Genomic DNA, 15,297 nt, shown 5'->3' on the forward strand with positions numbered 1-15,297 from the left:
TCCCATAGACTAAAATATTAAGTTTATAACAGAACATTTCAGTGGCTGGAAGGGGGAAATATATGTTCCTGAAGAACAATATATATCCTGCAAATTTCTTGTCTATATTTTAAGGGTTATTTACAGTTTCAAATTCATTTTCAATGTCTGTGCACTGTATTACCAGCAGTTTATCTGCATATGTAGCAATTTTTCTTGGTAGAAACAGAAAACTGCACAGGGAAATTTCTTTCATGGCCACAAACCTACCATCTGTACAGTAACACATGAAATATTAGATACTTATTATTCATCCTTCTTCCTCAATATATGTCATGAAACAGCACCAATAGATTAAATCACATAGCCTGAAATTGTTGGTAATGAAAAATGCCATGTACTTTTTTTTTTTCAAAAACAAGGGGAAAACTAAATTAAGCAAAAATCTGTATAGAACCTAACTTGATACTAATTCATTTCAACTTTACTAACTGTTCAGCTTCAAAGCCATATGAAAATAGAAGATATTTAGATAAAAGTTTTCAATTCTGTAACTGCTACATAGATGAGGTACATTTAACCTGTCTAACCAGTTACTCAGCCATGTCCAAATATAGTTCATCAGCACAGTGCAAATAATACACAATAGTTTCATTTTACATGCTGCCACGTACAGTGTTATGTAACCAGCCAATAAAACATTTTTGCAACAGAAAAACAAAGAAACTTTTATTTAAAAAAAAAAAAGTGCAAAGCAGCAAAAGAACAATAAAAAGAGGCAATTCTTTGTTTTCTCTTTTTGCCAAAGGCACTCACACATGCAGACAAACTAAGCATGTATACTCTCCTCTCCTTTGGAGGATATTATGTAAAAATCTTTCCAATTCAGATTTTTACCTGTTGAAGCATTTCTTCTGTAGCATTCAGTTTCAACTGATGTCCCTCAAGACAGATTTCTAAGTCCCGGATTTTCTCTCCTTGAGCTTCCACCTGGTCTGTAAGAACACTCACCTGTAATTTGAGAAGAGAAGTGCAATGCTACTGAACTGACTGTAAATAAGTTTGAATTTCATTATACAATTAACATCCAAATGCACATTTTTACAGCAAGTTCTCTTTTAAAGTCCTTAGTAGTTTCAGACTCTTTCATAACTTGCTCTACTGAGATAGAGAGTTTTCCAGTCTCACCTACAAATATTTTCATTCAACCCCCGCCCCACTTGGACTGCTTTTTTTTAATATTAAAATGAGAGAACATTTCTAGAACAGCTGGAAGAATACTTTTAGGTAGCCTGAGTCAGTTCATGCACAAGTCTCAACAATTAGAAAGCACCAAACAAGAACATATTATACTGAAAATACTTGAAGTGGTCTTGAAGCATGCACTATTTCAGGTTCTGTTGGCATTCAGCTCCCTAAAATGGATAAATGATAAAACTGTTCATTTGGAAACCAACCAATTACCTTACTTCTTACAAGAACAGAAAAACAGCTTACCTATCAGTAAAGCGTTTTGAAGTTGTAAGGAATGCAATGAGTAAAAGGCATGTTTTAGCAGCAACAAAGTTCTATTCCAAGAAAAATTCCCAGGCTTTGCAAGCCAAAACATGAAAGTAAAAGAAGTGAGATACAGACAATGAATCCCAGGAAAAGAAACAATAAGCTGTACTGGTAAAGAACTGTAGGAATCGTGGTACAGACTGCTGAATGCGTAACAAGAAAAGCCCAGCAGCAAAGCTCAAAGCTTGTGAAGTTCTAAAAAAAACCCCAACAAACCAACAACAACCTAGACTCAGCATAACATTAGAAAGATGTGAAAAAGTGTTAATTCCTATGTTAAGAAGCACATACACTCTGTAGATTAATTTTTGCTGTTTATTTATATAAAAGTAGTTTCCACCGCAGACTAAACCTTGATTACACTATAAAATGTTATCTCAAACAACAAAGCAACCTTAGGTTTCTAAACTCCAGTTTTAATGAAACGCGTTAACAAAAGCTTATCTATGTTCTCGTATCCAACTCTGGAGTACTTTTACTTAAAAAGAAAAAAAAAAAGTACTTGGAAGTGAAACCTTTAAGATGTACCCATACCCGTTAAGCAGCATTGTTAAAGCCCAAGGGAATCAACAAACAATTGAGTTCACTTCAGGGCAGCTGCAGCGGGAATGACTGGGTGATCCATATTTGTTTTACCTGCTAACATAATGACAAGGATGCCTGGGAGAGGAATACAGAAAAAGAAAAACAGAGTATTTTATTTTTATGCCTTTAAAGTACTTGGCCCTTGAGAAAAGCACAGATGAACACAGGATGAGAGATGACAGGAAGGAGTGGGTGGAGGGAGATCGCAACGTTTTGCCACTCTTGGCCAGAAGCACACTAAGACACATGTGAGCTGGTAGGGTGGAAAGAACTCCCCACAAGGAAGTCTATTGCTTATCAACTTTTTTGTTTCGCTCCCATCACATATGTGATGGTGCACAAGAAGTTCTGAGAGGTCAGAAAGCAAGAAAAAAAAATAAACCGAAGCCCCTTCTTCAGTCTGACACAGTTTCCAGAGCAAGAAAACGTGCTTGACTTAAAGGGTCAGGTTAAGTTCCAACCAGTATTGTAACCTATAAGGAAAACTCTGTATATTAACTGTGACCTGCAAAGGCATTTAGTAAAAGTTTAGCAGCTTTAGAAGCACTGTGCTGAATATTCCAATTATTAGGTTGAGAGGCACATTAGCTACTTTGAGCTCATATTTTCCCCTCCGTTTAAGATCACATCTGCCAGACTCTTCTAGGAATCAGTAAGCTGCACACAGAGTATAACCTCAGCATATGCTGCACTGGCAAGTCCATCTTGCCTTAGCAGTGCAACATCAACACCAGTCAGCCCCTAGTGAATACATTTTCCGTAAATATCTGTAAGAGAGGTATATTGAAAAAATAGCCCCAAATCAAGTGGTATAATGTTTTAAAATACCTTAGGAAAAAGACCTTTGTGGAAAAAAAGAAAAACCCTAAACAGTAAGTACATTAGCTCCTATACACAGGCACTGAGCTCTAAGCCAGTATCGTGGATGCTGTAGCATTTCCAGTCTCTGAACCACATACTGAACAGTAGAAGTAGGTTTCAAGGTCCCCTGTTTGAGCTAGTCTTGGGAGAAACAGAGTGTGAGAGGCACCTGTAAAGTTGCCTTGGTATGGCTTCTTCTGCAGCAAGACTGGAGCTCTCCCAGCTTCGTATTCCCCACAGATTATAGCTGTGGACCACAGTTGCTGGCACAACAGACTGTAAGCCACTGTGCAGAGGTGCTCTGCTGTCTCCAATCACTTTCTCATCTTTCATGCCAATGGTCACACCCAAGGGCAGGGTTTGCACCAACAGACTCTCTAAGGCCAACGTAACCTCAAGATGGGGCTTGCTTACGTTCCTCATATTCAACCGCATAGACAGAATGTGCAGAACTGGTATAAATGAGGTTCTAAAAGAATCACAGGATGGATGAGGTGGGAAAGGAGGAAGACCTCTGGAGGCCATCTTGTCCAACCCCTCTGCTCAAGCAGGGCCACCTAGAGCAGGTTGCCCAGGACCAATCCCTAGCTCTGGATCTTGGCATCTTCTTATTTTTGTTGTTGATCACCTGCTGACCAAGTCTTTCATCTATGTTATTTGACTGGGGGTTTTGGTGTTCTACTGCAGTAGTGTGAAGTGCAATAGGAAAATACATTAGAACAAATATTGACTACACCTCTTGATAGGGTTGCAATGTAGGTAAAAGGCCAAAGAGAAGTTTCTACATCTGATTTTAATCCATTCCTTTTGAGGGAAAACTGCAGGCAGGACTCTGAACCATGTCATAAAAGCCTCTTCTTTGTGAGTTTGGGTAGCTGTATTGTATAAATACCTATTTGTGTGGATGAAGAAATAGTTACTAAAAATCAACATGAAGAGACAGGGAAAGTACATAATGAGAAGTTGCCTCTAAGTTGCCTCTAGTGCTTCTGGAGACTAGTGGTCCTATTAAATCTGCAAGAACCGACACATTTCTAATACCACAATTCTGCCAAACCTGTAGAAGACCACCAGTGCAAAATGACCATCAACAACCATGTGTATGGCTCAAACCACACTCAAGAGGACAGCCCCTTCTATACACAGACAAAGATTATAGGGCTATAAACATATGTGATGATACAAAGGACCCCTTCAGGACAAAGACACAGGTGCATTGGTACAACCCTGTGCTTCTGAGTGAAGTTCTGAGTGGGTTTAGTCTTCTAATTGTTGCTCCAATTATGAGTGCACATTTGTACAAGTGTGAGAAGTGAACATACTGTGTGAAAAGCTGTGTGCTATCATTAATAGAATCTCATTAATAGAATCAACATGCTACAGTTAATAACAGCTTCATTAATGTGTAAATTAATATTATTAATAAATAATATAATTATTTAGAATAAATATTGTTTATTAATATTATTTATTTATTATTTATTTATTAAAGTTGCGATGCTGTCTCAACCAACTTCTAATCTCCTATTAGAAAATGGAAATTTGAAACACATGAACATTTAAGTTCCAAACAGAATATTATTTTTTTTTTCCCACTCAGGATTTGATTTGACTTTACCTCCCCCTCCTTAAGCTTTTTGATGATGTAAAGCAACTTCAATACAATATACAAGCAGAGAAAATATTAGTTCTACCCACTTATGATTTATGAAAAACTTCTAATTTCTCATTTTTATTTCTGAGACTTTCAAGTCTTCCACATCCCAATAATAACCAAACTATCTCTCTGAAGCTATATGGTGGTATAAGCATCATCTTGCTTTTGAATCCCTGGTCTCAAGATGCTAAACAGCTTCCCATATTGTTACAACCTATCCATCCTTATAAACGGTAGCACATAGAAATAGATCACTCAGTGGAATGATAAAATTTTTGCAATACACATTTGCTATCAGAAGTTTAATGACTTCAATGGAGAAGAAAGTAAGGAATGAGTATGTTATCTTGAAACACAACAGCATAGTTTTCCCCTTATTCTTCAGTCTTTCAGTTCATTAAAAACAGTGTCATGCAGAATCTAGAAAGTAACTGGCAAAATCTGGCAAACCTAGAATGAAAACTATTACCAGTACATTATTATCTTGGAGAAATAATAATAATAATAATAACAACAACAATAATAACATCACTCTGCATTTATTTAATCATCATTCTTACCATAGCTGTTATTCCCCACTCCTACACCCAGTTATTGCACCATTAGACCAATCATATGGATTATAAAAATCATAAATTAATTCCTGATTAACTATCAGTTACATTTCATGACCTGCTAACTTTTTTTTCCCACAGAATATACTCTTTTACTTCACCTTTTGTTCAATGAATATCAATTACATAGACAATATTCTCTTTAAAACATACCTGCAGTATGAGAGACTCTTTATCACCTTCTAATCGTGCCAATCTTTCTTGATAGGTTTCATTATTAGCAGATGAATGATGATTCACCTGTGACTGGGGAGAAAAGTGCTGTAAGAACTTTTACAGTTAATATTAAAATTTCAAGAAATAGTTAATAAAATTGATACAGCGTGGTTGTTATAATGCAAAATACATGCAAAAAGTATGTCTACAGAACAAAGCTGTTTATTTTGTACGTATTAAACCTTTTGTACGTGTGGTTTTTAGCTGGGTTTTGAATACTTTCTCATTTTCAATCAGTAATTGTATAGGAATAGATTTGATATTTACTAGCAACTTATCACTTCACTGGGAGATGCCAGCTTAACAAGGCAAAAACATGAACTATATGATTTTAAAGGTCATTCCTTATTAACTTTTGTAGTATAATGAAAATAAGGAATCCTCATAAGTAAACAAGATTTATTTCTGTATGTCCACCTAGATAATCCTTTGACCTCAGCTATGCATCCTCAATCAAAGCATCAGCCATTCTGCTTGGGCTACTATTCCACTTGAAGAGCAAAGTCTTTTAGATCAGAAATCTTTAACCTTGGCAGCTACATTAGAGCTAAAACTTCCCTCCACATCATTAAATGGTTTTCCCAATGGACAGCCCACAGGCCTTCCCAATGTCTCTGACGTCGCACGCAATGGTAGGTGAACACTTTTCTGAACACAGAACAGCAAGTTCAGGGAACAACAGCACACTACTAAGCAGGAGAAGATTCTCCTAGTAACAAAAGCTAAGGATGAAGACTGCCCAGTCAGGTAGTCTTTGTTTGCACACTTTATGCTGCTGTTATTTGCTATTTTCTATGCCAGACTTAAGAAATCTGCCTGTAACCACATGTGTAACCACCTCCCCCTTTCCCTTACAAACACTGTGAGTTAAATTGCTGCCAATATATTTTAACAAAAGCAACTTGTCATCACTGCAAAACACAGTTAACATTTTATATAATCAGTAACTAAGAATTAATTCAACATCAAATCACAAATAAGACAGACACTTTACTACACTCACATTTACCAAATGTATAACCCCTGGTGATGTCTGCAGCACTGACTGACTGTGAAGTATCCTCTGTAGGAAGTTCAACACTCAATACCCATATAAGACCTAGTGAATCACACACATGTGGACAAGGAGAAGTGGAAAACAAACAAACAAAAACCCAACCCTGGCAAAAGGTCAGCCAGAGACCGCTCAGATAAGTACAGTACACAGAAAATGGCCTGCTAAAAAAAGTGGCTGATTGACACACAGCAGTTGTTTAAGACTTGGGAAGTCTTAGTGGCATGCATTAAGACAAGATAAAACAATGTAATATGAACCAAGACCATCTGTGGATGGTTGGAGTGCACGCTGCAGTTGTGAAAGACGGTACTGAGATGAAACTGAGTATAGTTAGGTATCACATGTATTAGCAGGAACTTAATATGGAATCCGTAGCACTGAAGTTGTAAGACCAGAGAGCAACGAGTTAGTGTAAGAGATGACAAAAAATGAACACTAGACTCACGTAATCACATGAACCAAAAGGCTGAATCAACAAGATTTGCCACAGACAAATATGTTACTTCAGAAGGTGTAGCCTTAAAGACTAAAAATCATTACCCGAGCTCCACAACTTATAAGTTAAATGTGTTAATTATATTTCTTGTAATGAAACAATGGGAAAGATGTCAAAAAAAAAAGTTTCTGATTACATAGTGAAGTAGTAGAAGGAAAGGTGGCTGGAACAGTTAGGATGGTAGTAGTGCTGCAGATGAAAACTCAAGTGTATACCATACATGCTTTGCCTAAGACAGCTGCAAAGCAATTTCTTGAAGCACCTGTATTACACTCTCTGTAAGAGAACTCGGATATAGTTTAATGAAAATCAGATTGCATCTGATATAAATGCAAAGTATTTCCTCAAATAATTCAAAACCGTTTCTCCCAGTTATTAAAAAAAAAAAAAAAAAAAAAAGCTTCAGCTTCTTATTCATCTTTAGTATCCAGATCTCTCTTGAATATGTTCCCTTTAATCTAATTTGGACATAATATTAACACCAGCTGAAAATATGAGCATGTAAGCATCACTTAGGTGATCCAGTCATTACAGAGTACTATTCAGAGAAAAAGGCTTAAATATTCCTCCAGAATATGATACAAAAAATATCAGACTTAAAGCTGTTGAATCAAACTCTGATGTTAAAATGAGGATAATTAGCAAAAATATGAAAGGGTATGGCAAGAAAGGGAAGACATATTTGATCAATTCAGCTAGCTAGCTTAATTTTCAACAGTCTTCTCAGACAGGAGCTCAGAGTCCAGTAAGCAAGGAATTTTTGTTTCCTTGCATGTTATTTTAACAGGAGACAATTCAGAATGCAGCACATTGCCAGAACTGAACAACTATTGTTTAGAGTTTATGTACTGATGTTCTGTTCAGAGGTTTCTGAAACAGAACTTGAATCTGCACAGGCTGTAAAAGTAAGCCCCTTACAGCAAGCACATATGCAAGGTAATAAAATTGAACATAGGCCAATTTATGTTCTCTTTGTGTGTTAGGTTTCATCTCCAAGATACTCCAACACAGCTGATTTTAAAACAAAACCCACCAACTTCTGAAGTTCATCAGCAAACTGTTACACAGAAATTTATCACTAAGGCATGTATCTCATATTGGGCTATGGAGGAGGAAGGAGCTGGGAAAAGAAATCTGGCAGTCAGTCAGACTGGTGATTTGTAAGCTTTTTCAACAAGTCACCCGCCTCTTAGAATAGAGATTACGTCAAAACCCTCCTCCCTTCTTATTCAGAATCACATGAATCACTTTCAGTTCCACTGATAATTGAATCAGATGCCTGTGGCAACTATAGTACTTGCATTAATGGGAAAGATTAGAGACGTACATGATGTATTGTCTTTTGTTGCAGTTTAGAAGGTGAGAAGAGGAATATGGCCAGCAGAGTTCAACCAGCCAGTTTACCACAAACTACTAACAGCACACAGACTGCAATATTATATTTCAATACAGGAAAAATGTACACTATAGACTTTTTCCAGTCTCTCTGGAGTTGATAATATTTAGAAGAATACAAACTTCCTAAGTTTTGATTACTGTTTTGGGTCAGCAGAATTGATGTTATGAGTCACAATATTTGCTATTGTATAGTGGTGAGTGAGAAGCCTACACAGTAAACAATTTTATTTTAGCATCTATCTATAGATATAATACAAATTTAATCTCTCGGCATCCTAGTGCTACCTGAAATACACACCCATCTGAATGTATGTACATTCACTCAGCATACTTGAGGAGGGAGAGGTGGCTGGAACATGATTTCTGGATCTGCAATTCCTGCCTTTCATCTGAAGGCAATTATGAAAGCAACAATAGGATTTTTCTGCTTGTCATTGTTCGTTGTTGATTAAGTGAAAGTGGCAGTCAATCTGAAAGAGCTAACAACATATAGTCTGCAATTAAGTACAGGCAAAGCTAGGTAAATTCACGCAGTCCTTAAAATCAAATAATTTTGACCAAATATTTACATTTTTATCAGGATAACTTTTCCCATTGCTTAAACTTCTCCTCCAGACAGTTAAGTTACTTAAAGGAAGATATCCTTACAGAAGTCATGAGGTTCACACTTAATATCATAAGCTTAATTAATATAGCATTATGCTTGATTGCTTCACCTCTTGCTAGCACAGGTTATGTACAGTAGCCAGAACAAAAGAAAGAAAAGCATAGCACTAATGTATATGTCTCAGGTCAACCATCAGCTCAGAGCTGCACACACTTGAAAATTTAAGTCCAAAGCAAGCTATAAGAGTCATCACGTTTCCATTCCATATGAAGGCATCTCTTTCAAAATGACAAGTCTTATCCTTGCAAAGTTTTCCTGACACATGAGATTTTCCATTTTGCTACATTTCATCTACTGCAGTTCAAAAAGCCCAGTTTTATAATGCTCTTGGAGAGCACGTGATACCGTTTTGTCATAAATACTAGCATTTATTTCTGTGATGAAACTTAGTAACTTGTGATTACACCTATATGCCCATGAACCAAAATGGGGGTTATGTCATTTTTATTCAGCATAGTGTGTTCCAATTAAGGCCAGATGGAAGGAAGATAAAGTAAAAGCACCACAGAGGATATTGTATGTGAACCCTTTAACCCAAGCTCCTTGGGAGAACCAAAGAAATCTCAATCTGAAGATGACGCACATTTAGCATTTGGAAGGTGGGGTGAGAGCCTTAGGTTCTTTAGCTTGCAACAGAAGTTTAACAGCAACAGATTCATGCTTAGGCCCTGTAAAAGAACCTGACATCAGCTTCCCATAGACTGACAGCCTGTCATAAAGTAATGGTAATAGTGCCCTGTATATACACAAGAACTTTTCCATATCCTTCTAGAAAGAGACTGCTTAGAGACGCGCCTCCCCTGGCATGTCCTGTGACCTCCTTAACTCGGCTTTATGCCTCACTAACACGGTATCTTTGAACACTGGTGCTGTTACAAACTCTGCTACAAAAGGCATGAAACTAGGGTGCTACTCTGTGTGTCAGATACCATTCAGCTATTCAGGCAGAATAAGCTCACCCAGACAGTTTTGAAATTGCCACCAGCATATCATATGCCATAAAGTATAGCATAGCTGTACCCACTGCAGAGTTTTGTCTTTGATATCAGGTAAGATGTTATCAACACAAAATTCTCTCTCTTTGAGAAAGACTACTACTGCAGGCAGCATTAATTCTTCTTTCTGTCAGAAGACAGAAAAAAGTAAAATGTAAAAAAAAAAAAAACTAACAAATGAAAGCATGAGCTGTGCCTCATATACAACTGAGACAAGACTAAAATTTTTGTTTGTTTGTTTGTTTGGCTTTATTTAGTCTTACTTTTTGGTGCCCACTGTATCTATAACCTATGAGCATTCTTGGCACAGCACTTTTCACAGGTCGTTTTAACGTCAAGAAAGTCTAATGGAAAGAGCTGAAACGTGGTGATGCTCTGTTTAAGTTTGACCTAAATATTGCCTTGTACCTGCTGCTGCTGCATGATACTACTGTTGTTGTTATGTTACAAGACTACTGCTTAAAACCATATCCTCTGTTCTAAGTATCTGAAAATATCATCTCTGTCCTTCATTTCCCCCTGCCTGGGTCTCATGATTTTTTATAATTGTTTGTTTGCTGTCCTAATCCAGTCCAAGGCACAGATACATGTGGGAAAATGTGGCTTAACCAACTAACTGCAACATCAAAACTGATCCTGGTCTCTGAAGTGACTTCTTATGATGAAATTGGAACCAGCTTTGGTGTACTTCACCAAGGGTTTATGGAAGTCTGTTGCAGTTACTCTCTGTTAAGTGCCATTCATTACTCTGGAGGGTACTCATACTTGCACTCGCAGCCAAAGAGCAATAGTTTATGATTGCAGGGCCCCAAATCTATCCCAGTCAGTGCCAGACATGGGACACTAGAATTCTTGAATATGAGAATTAAATAAGTAACTTAGATTTTATTTTTTAAATCACTTATCAAAAGAATTTGGGAGCACACTGCTCAAGGTCTCCTGGGAACAATGCAAGATCATTTTTCATTTCTCTGCAATTCCCCCACATGTGCTCACTCCCTTAAAGAGCCTGCAAGGAAAAGGAGCAATATTGATATTCTCCTTTATGTGCCTTAAATAAAAGGAATAAAGTGCAACCATTGTAATGGCATTATTAATTTCTGAAGAAGTTTGTGCTATTTTTGAACAGAGTATCCTTTCTAAACACAGTACTCGAAAATCATCCCAAAGACACCATCTGTTGTTCGTACCCCCAGAACAGTCAGCATTTCAGTAAGAACCGTTCTTCACTGATGCTACCTTTTTAGAGCCCTTTCTCATTGTTTTGTAGTTCTCAGTGCACACTGAATGCAATAGTCTGATAACACCACACTGTAGCCTTTTTTTTTTTGGCAAAATTACATTTTAGAAATGAAATTAAACCAAGAAGCAAGGGCAACAGACATACCATACTCAAAATATAATTTAAATAACAAGTTAACGTGATTTCAAAAACCACTAAAGAGTTATCTAGCTTTAACTGCACAGAGCACAGGTTAAACTAACAGTCTAATGTTACCAAACGTACTTCCTGTTGCCTCCTCCCCTTCACTCACCCACTCATTCCCCATTTAATCCCCTCCCCATCCACATGCCAGAAATGTAAGAGCTTTGAGAATGTGATGCAAATGTTTTGTAAATTAACTGAACTTCAAGATTCTCAAGCTTTTATTAAAGACTGACATATCATGAATATTTTATATGCATTCAAGAAGCTACCCAAATTGAAGTTCCTATTCACATTCCACACACGTATTTACCTATATTTTATGTTTACATTTTCAGTAAAAACAAAAAAAGAGTGCATGTTCACTTGTATACCTGTGTTTTTAAACTAGTGCCATACAGAAGCACTAACATAAATATCATGCGTACAATTTCCAGTAAAAGTACACACAGGTTAAAATTAGTTTTTTAAAGGTATAATGAGATGTGCTCCTTACGTGACATACAATTAAATCAATATTGTAATTAAAAACAAATAAACAAACAAACAAAAAAAACCAGTATACTGTGAAAGATCTATTCTCATCCCACTCATGCATTTTTCAAAAACTGAGAAATAAATCGCTAGAATGTATAAAATCTACAAGCTGACAAAAATTAAGGGATTTTTCTAAGGTGATCAGACAATTGCACAAACCTTGTTTTTCTTTTACAGGAAGACAAAAACAATCTCATTATATTATGCAGTTAATTCATGTTCACATTCACGTTTAGCACAAAATTAGGATTTTAATAGCACTGCCTTTAAAAAAAACCATATTTTAATACGAGAAATGTGAGCAGGAAAAATGTACCACCATTTTTATCCAAAACAAAGGCATCCTAAAATGTCACATACAATTACCTCAATGAAGAATTAAGTGAAGAACCAGTGCAAATACATCTTAATTTTAAACTACAATGTCGTAAACAATGTATTCTCATTTTTTGCCATACTTTGTCATGTAGGATATACTTTGTTGTATTATAATCTCAGGAAAGCATAAGCACTTACTAGAATCTATTGCCATTTGTTCAAAGTTTGATTCTAGGGTTTCACTTTTAAAGACAAAGACAGCTGATTCTCCCCCCTCCCGCCCTCCTCCTGCATGCCTCCCCCTCCTGCATGAAGCGTCTCCAATTCATTTCTCATAAAGGAACTTACAATATTTTGCGTCTGAGGCACCCAACGCGTTTCCTTCTGCAAAACTCAGAATTCTGACTTAGCTTTGCTAACATGCATTTACAAAGACAAAACAAAGCACAGCAAACCACTTACCCTCTTTAGCCACGTGAAGTGCTTGTAAATATCAATCTCACCATCCATGCTTTGGGCCCATCTCAGCAGTCACATTCCCAGGGTTAAAAGAAACTTTTGGAAACAAGCGCACTGCTTTGTTCTACAGGATATAGCTGTGACTTCTTCCCCTTTCAACCCCTCAGCTTCTAAAGTCTTGAATGTATGTTCGCATTTCAAGCTAAATCTACTGCCTCTGTCCCAGTCTTATCCCAAATGCTTCTCACAGATGTATATACAATGCACAACTGTATAAACTTCAGACTCTCCCCCAAACATCTGGTTTTTTTAAACAGCAGATCGGTTAGCAACGAGGACAACGTAACTCTAAAAACATCAAAAATACAACTTGCTAAATGATATTTAAAAAAGATCTTTCAAGAACAGTATAAATCTGCAGAAACTGTTCTCTTTTAATGTTGAATAACAAGCTAAAATTATTAAGCTGTCACTGAGAAACTATTTTCAAGTAATGCTTTCCCTGGCTTTCTGTTTCAAGAGAGGCTGGAACTCATTACCAAAGACCCCCTATTTCCTGTCTCTGTTTTACTCCCTGTTTATCGTAACACGACTCAGACTTCTTGGTTTATTTCAGGCCCAGACTAAAACTAAAAATAAGTTCTGCTCTTTGAATTACTTGCCTGTCCTCACAAAAAAACATTATAAAAGAGAAGGAATTCAAGGACGATCCTGTGGATAAGTTAATTATTCCATAAACACTGCCAGAGAGGCAGTTTTCCATCTTAACAAAAGATGACGGTACCCTTCTAAGATTTTTATCTGCTGAAGCTGAAGTCTCACAGCATGGCAATGTTTCAAACTTGAACACCAGGATAATAAATGCATATGCAAAGCAACACTCTGGCAAAGCAGGGAAGTTTAAAAGTACTCCCTGTTACTGCGGTGTCCTCTAGTGCCTCCACACAGTAGTTATGATTATCGTCTATTTTTTCCCAATAAACTCCAGTTTCCAACTTTGTTTGGTCTTAAACTGTACATCTGATTGTTCCATATATGAAGACAACGGATTAGGCAATGCCTATTAAGACTAAAATGCAGCTGTCCCCATAGGATTTTTGTGATGATCTCAGAACATTTACTTAGCTCCACATTTTCCTCAGTTCCTACAGCCAAACACATTCTCTTGTTTAAGAAAAAGTACAAGAATTTGGAAGAGCCATTGTCAAAGCTGCCCATCATTCTAATGCTATATGCAAAGAACTCAAAGTCTGAAACTGTATAATGCCCTGAAAAACAGTTATTAAAAGGACCTGTCACACTTACCTATATATCCACTCTCCAAACTGTGGAAGTTTCTACAAGGTATGTGGGGTTTTACTATTTCAGCCATTCATGATCTTTTTTAACTGATGCATATCTTTGTAGGATCTTCCAAGTCACAAGCCACAAGCAGGGATGGATATAAACCTAGACTAACAGCCTTCTTTAAGTAACATATGGTAATAAACACATGAAGTCACATGACAGGAAAAATATGAAAAGACTTCAAAAAAATATCACTACAGGTCTTCTAAAAGTGCTAATATAACTAAAATCACCAGTAAACATAAGAAGGTAAAAGAAATACCTGTTTCCAAAAGAGAAGCATACCACAAGACAACATCTGCAGAGAACTCGGGTTGCTCTGTACATAGAACGTACTTATTCTACATTGGTTGTAGAAGTTTTTATATTATATTAATGTTGATGAGATAAGTGCTTTCTTGAATAGTTCATGTCAGCTGGCAAAAGCCTTAGTATATTGTCTATTTTGCATTGAAAAAAATCTTAAAAATTATTTAAGATGCTCTCAATATAGTACATTCTCTATCTGTGATACTGTCTCTCATAGCTGAAAAACTGAAGACTGAATGGGGGTTCTCTTGAGATTAAAACATAACTCCCTACAGATTAAACCTTTTTTTTTTTTTTTCCCCCTAGAAAACTAATTACCTGATTAGAGAGAATAGCAAATGCATCAAACTATCTCAGATCTCTGCATATCCCACATCACCACCACTAGAGTCTCAAGTTCCTTATTTCATCCATTTCAAAACAGAGGCTGTAAGATTTATTTCAGGTTTATTTAGGGAAGGGGAGGAACATACTCCCTTAAAATGTTCCAACACACACCATCTTTTAATGATTTTGTTTTTAATTAAAAAAATAAAAACTAAAAGAAAATTGTATTATTCCACTTTTGGTGCCTCAGTGTAGCATCAGCAATTAGGTGAACATCAATTTCTCCTATTAAAAGCATTTTAAATGACAAACATACCTTCTTTTCCCCTTGTCATTTGTCCTGGATTTCATGCAAAGACACTTGATTTTGTTACAGTCGTTCTTCCTGATTAAAAGGTAAATGTGTCTGAATTTTCTGCATCTTATCAGCTATGAATGTTGACAACACACATTCCAGACAGTCACGTGTTCCACGTGTTCACTTTTAGC

At 36.6% G+C, this 15,297-nt stretch overlaps 1 protein-coding gene across 3 annotated transcripts in view; it reads right to left on the minus strand.

The window, feature by feature from the left end:
* The window catches only part of PPFIBP2 (PPFIA binding protein 2), a 104,573-nt gene that overhangs the window by 42,344 nt on the left and 46,932 nt on the right, over window positions 1-15,297 (minus strand). The window contains exons 1-3 of one of the 3 annotated variants that reach the window (XM_050711009.1): window positions 12,829-13,659; window positions 5,410-5,502; window positions 877-990 (exon numbers count right to left, since the gene is read on the minus strand). In XM_050711009.1, the coding sequence (XP_050566966.1) occupies window positions 877-990; window positions 5,410-5,502; window positions 12,829-12,876 (255 nt within the window). In that variant the 5' untranslated portion in view covers window positions 12,877-13,659. Of the gene's footprint in view, window positions 1-876; window positions 991-5,409; window positions 5,503-12,828; window positions 13,660-15,297 lie in introns of those variants that run through there. The other 2 variants (XM_050711007.1, XM_050711008.1) reach the window with 2 other exon arrangements.

Source organism: Cygnus atratus, chromosome 5 (genome assembly GCF_013377495.2).
Source record: "Cygnus atratus isolate AKBS03 ecotype Queensland, Australia chromosome 5, CAtr_DNAZoo_HiC_assembly, whole genome shotgun sequence".
Lineage (NCBI taxonomy): Eukaryota > Metazoa > Chordata > Aves > Anseriformes > Anatidae > Cygnus > Cygnus atratus.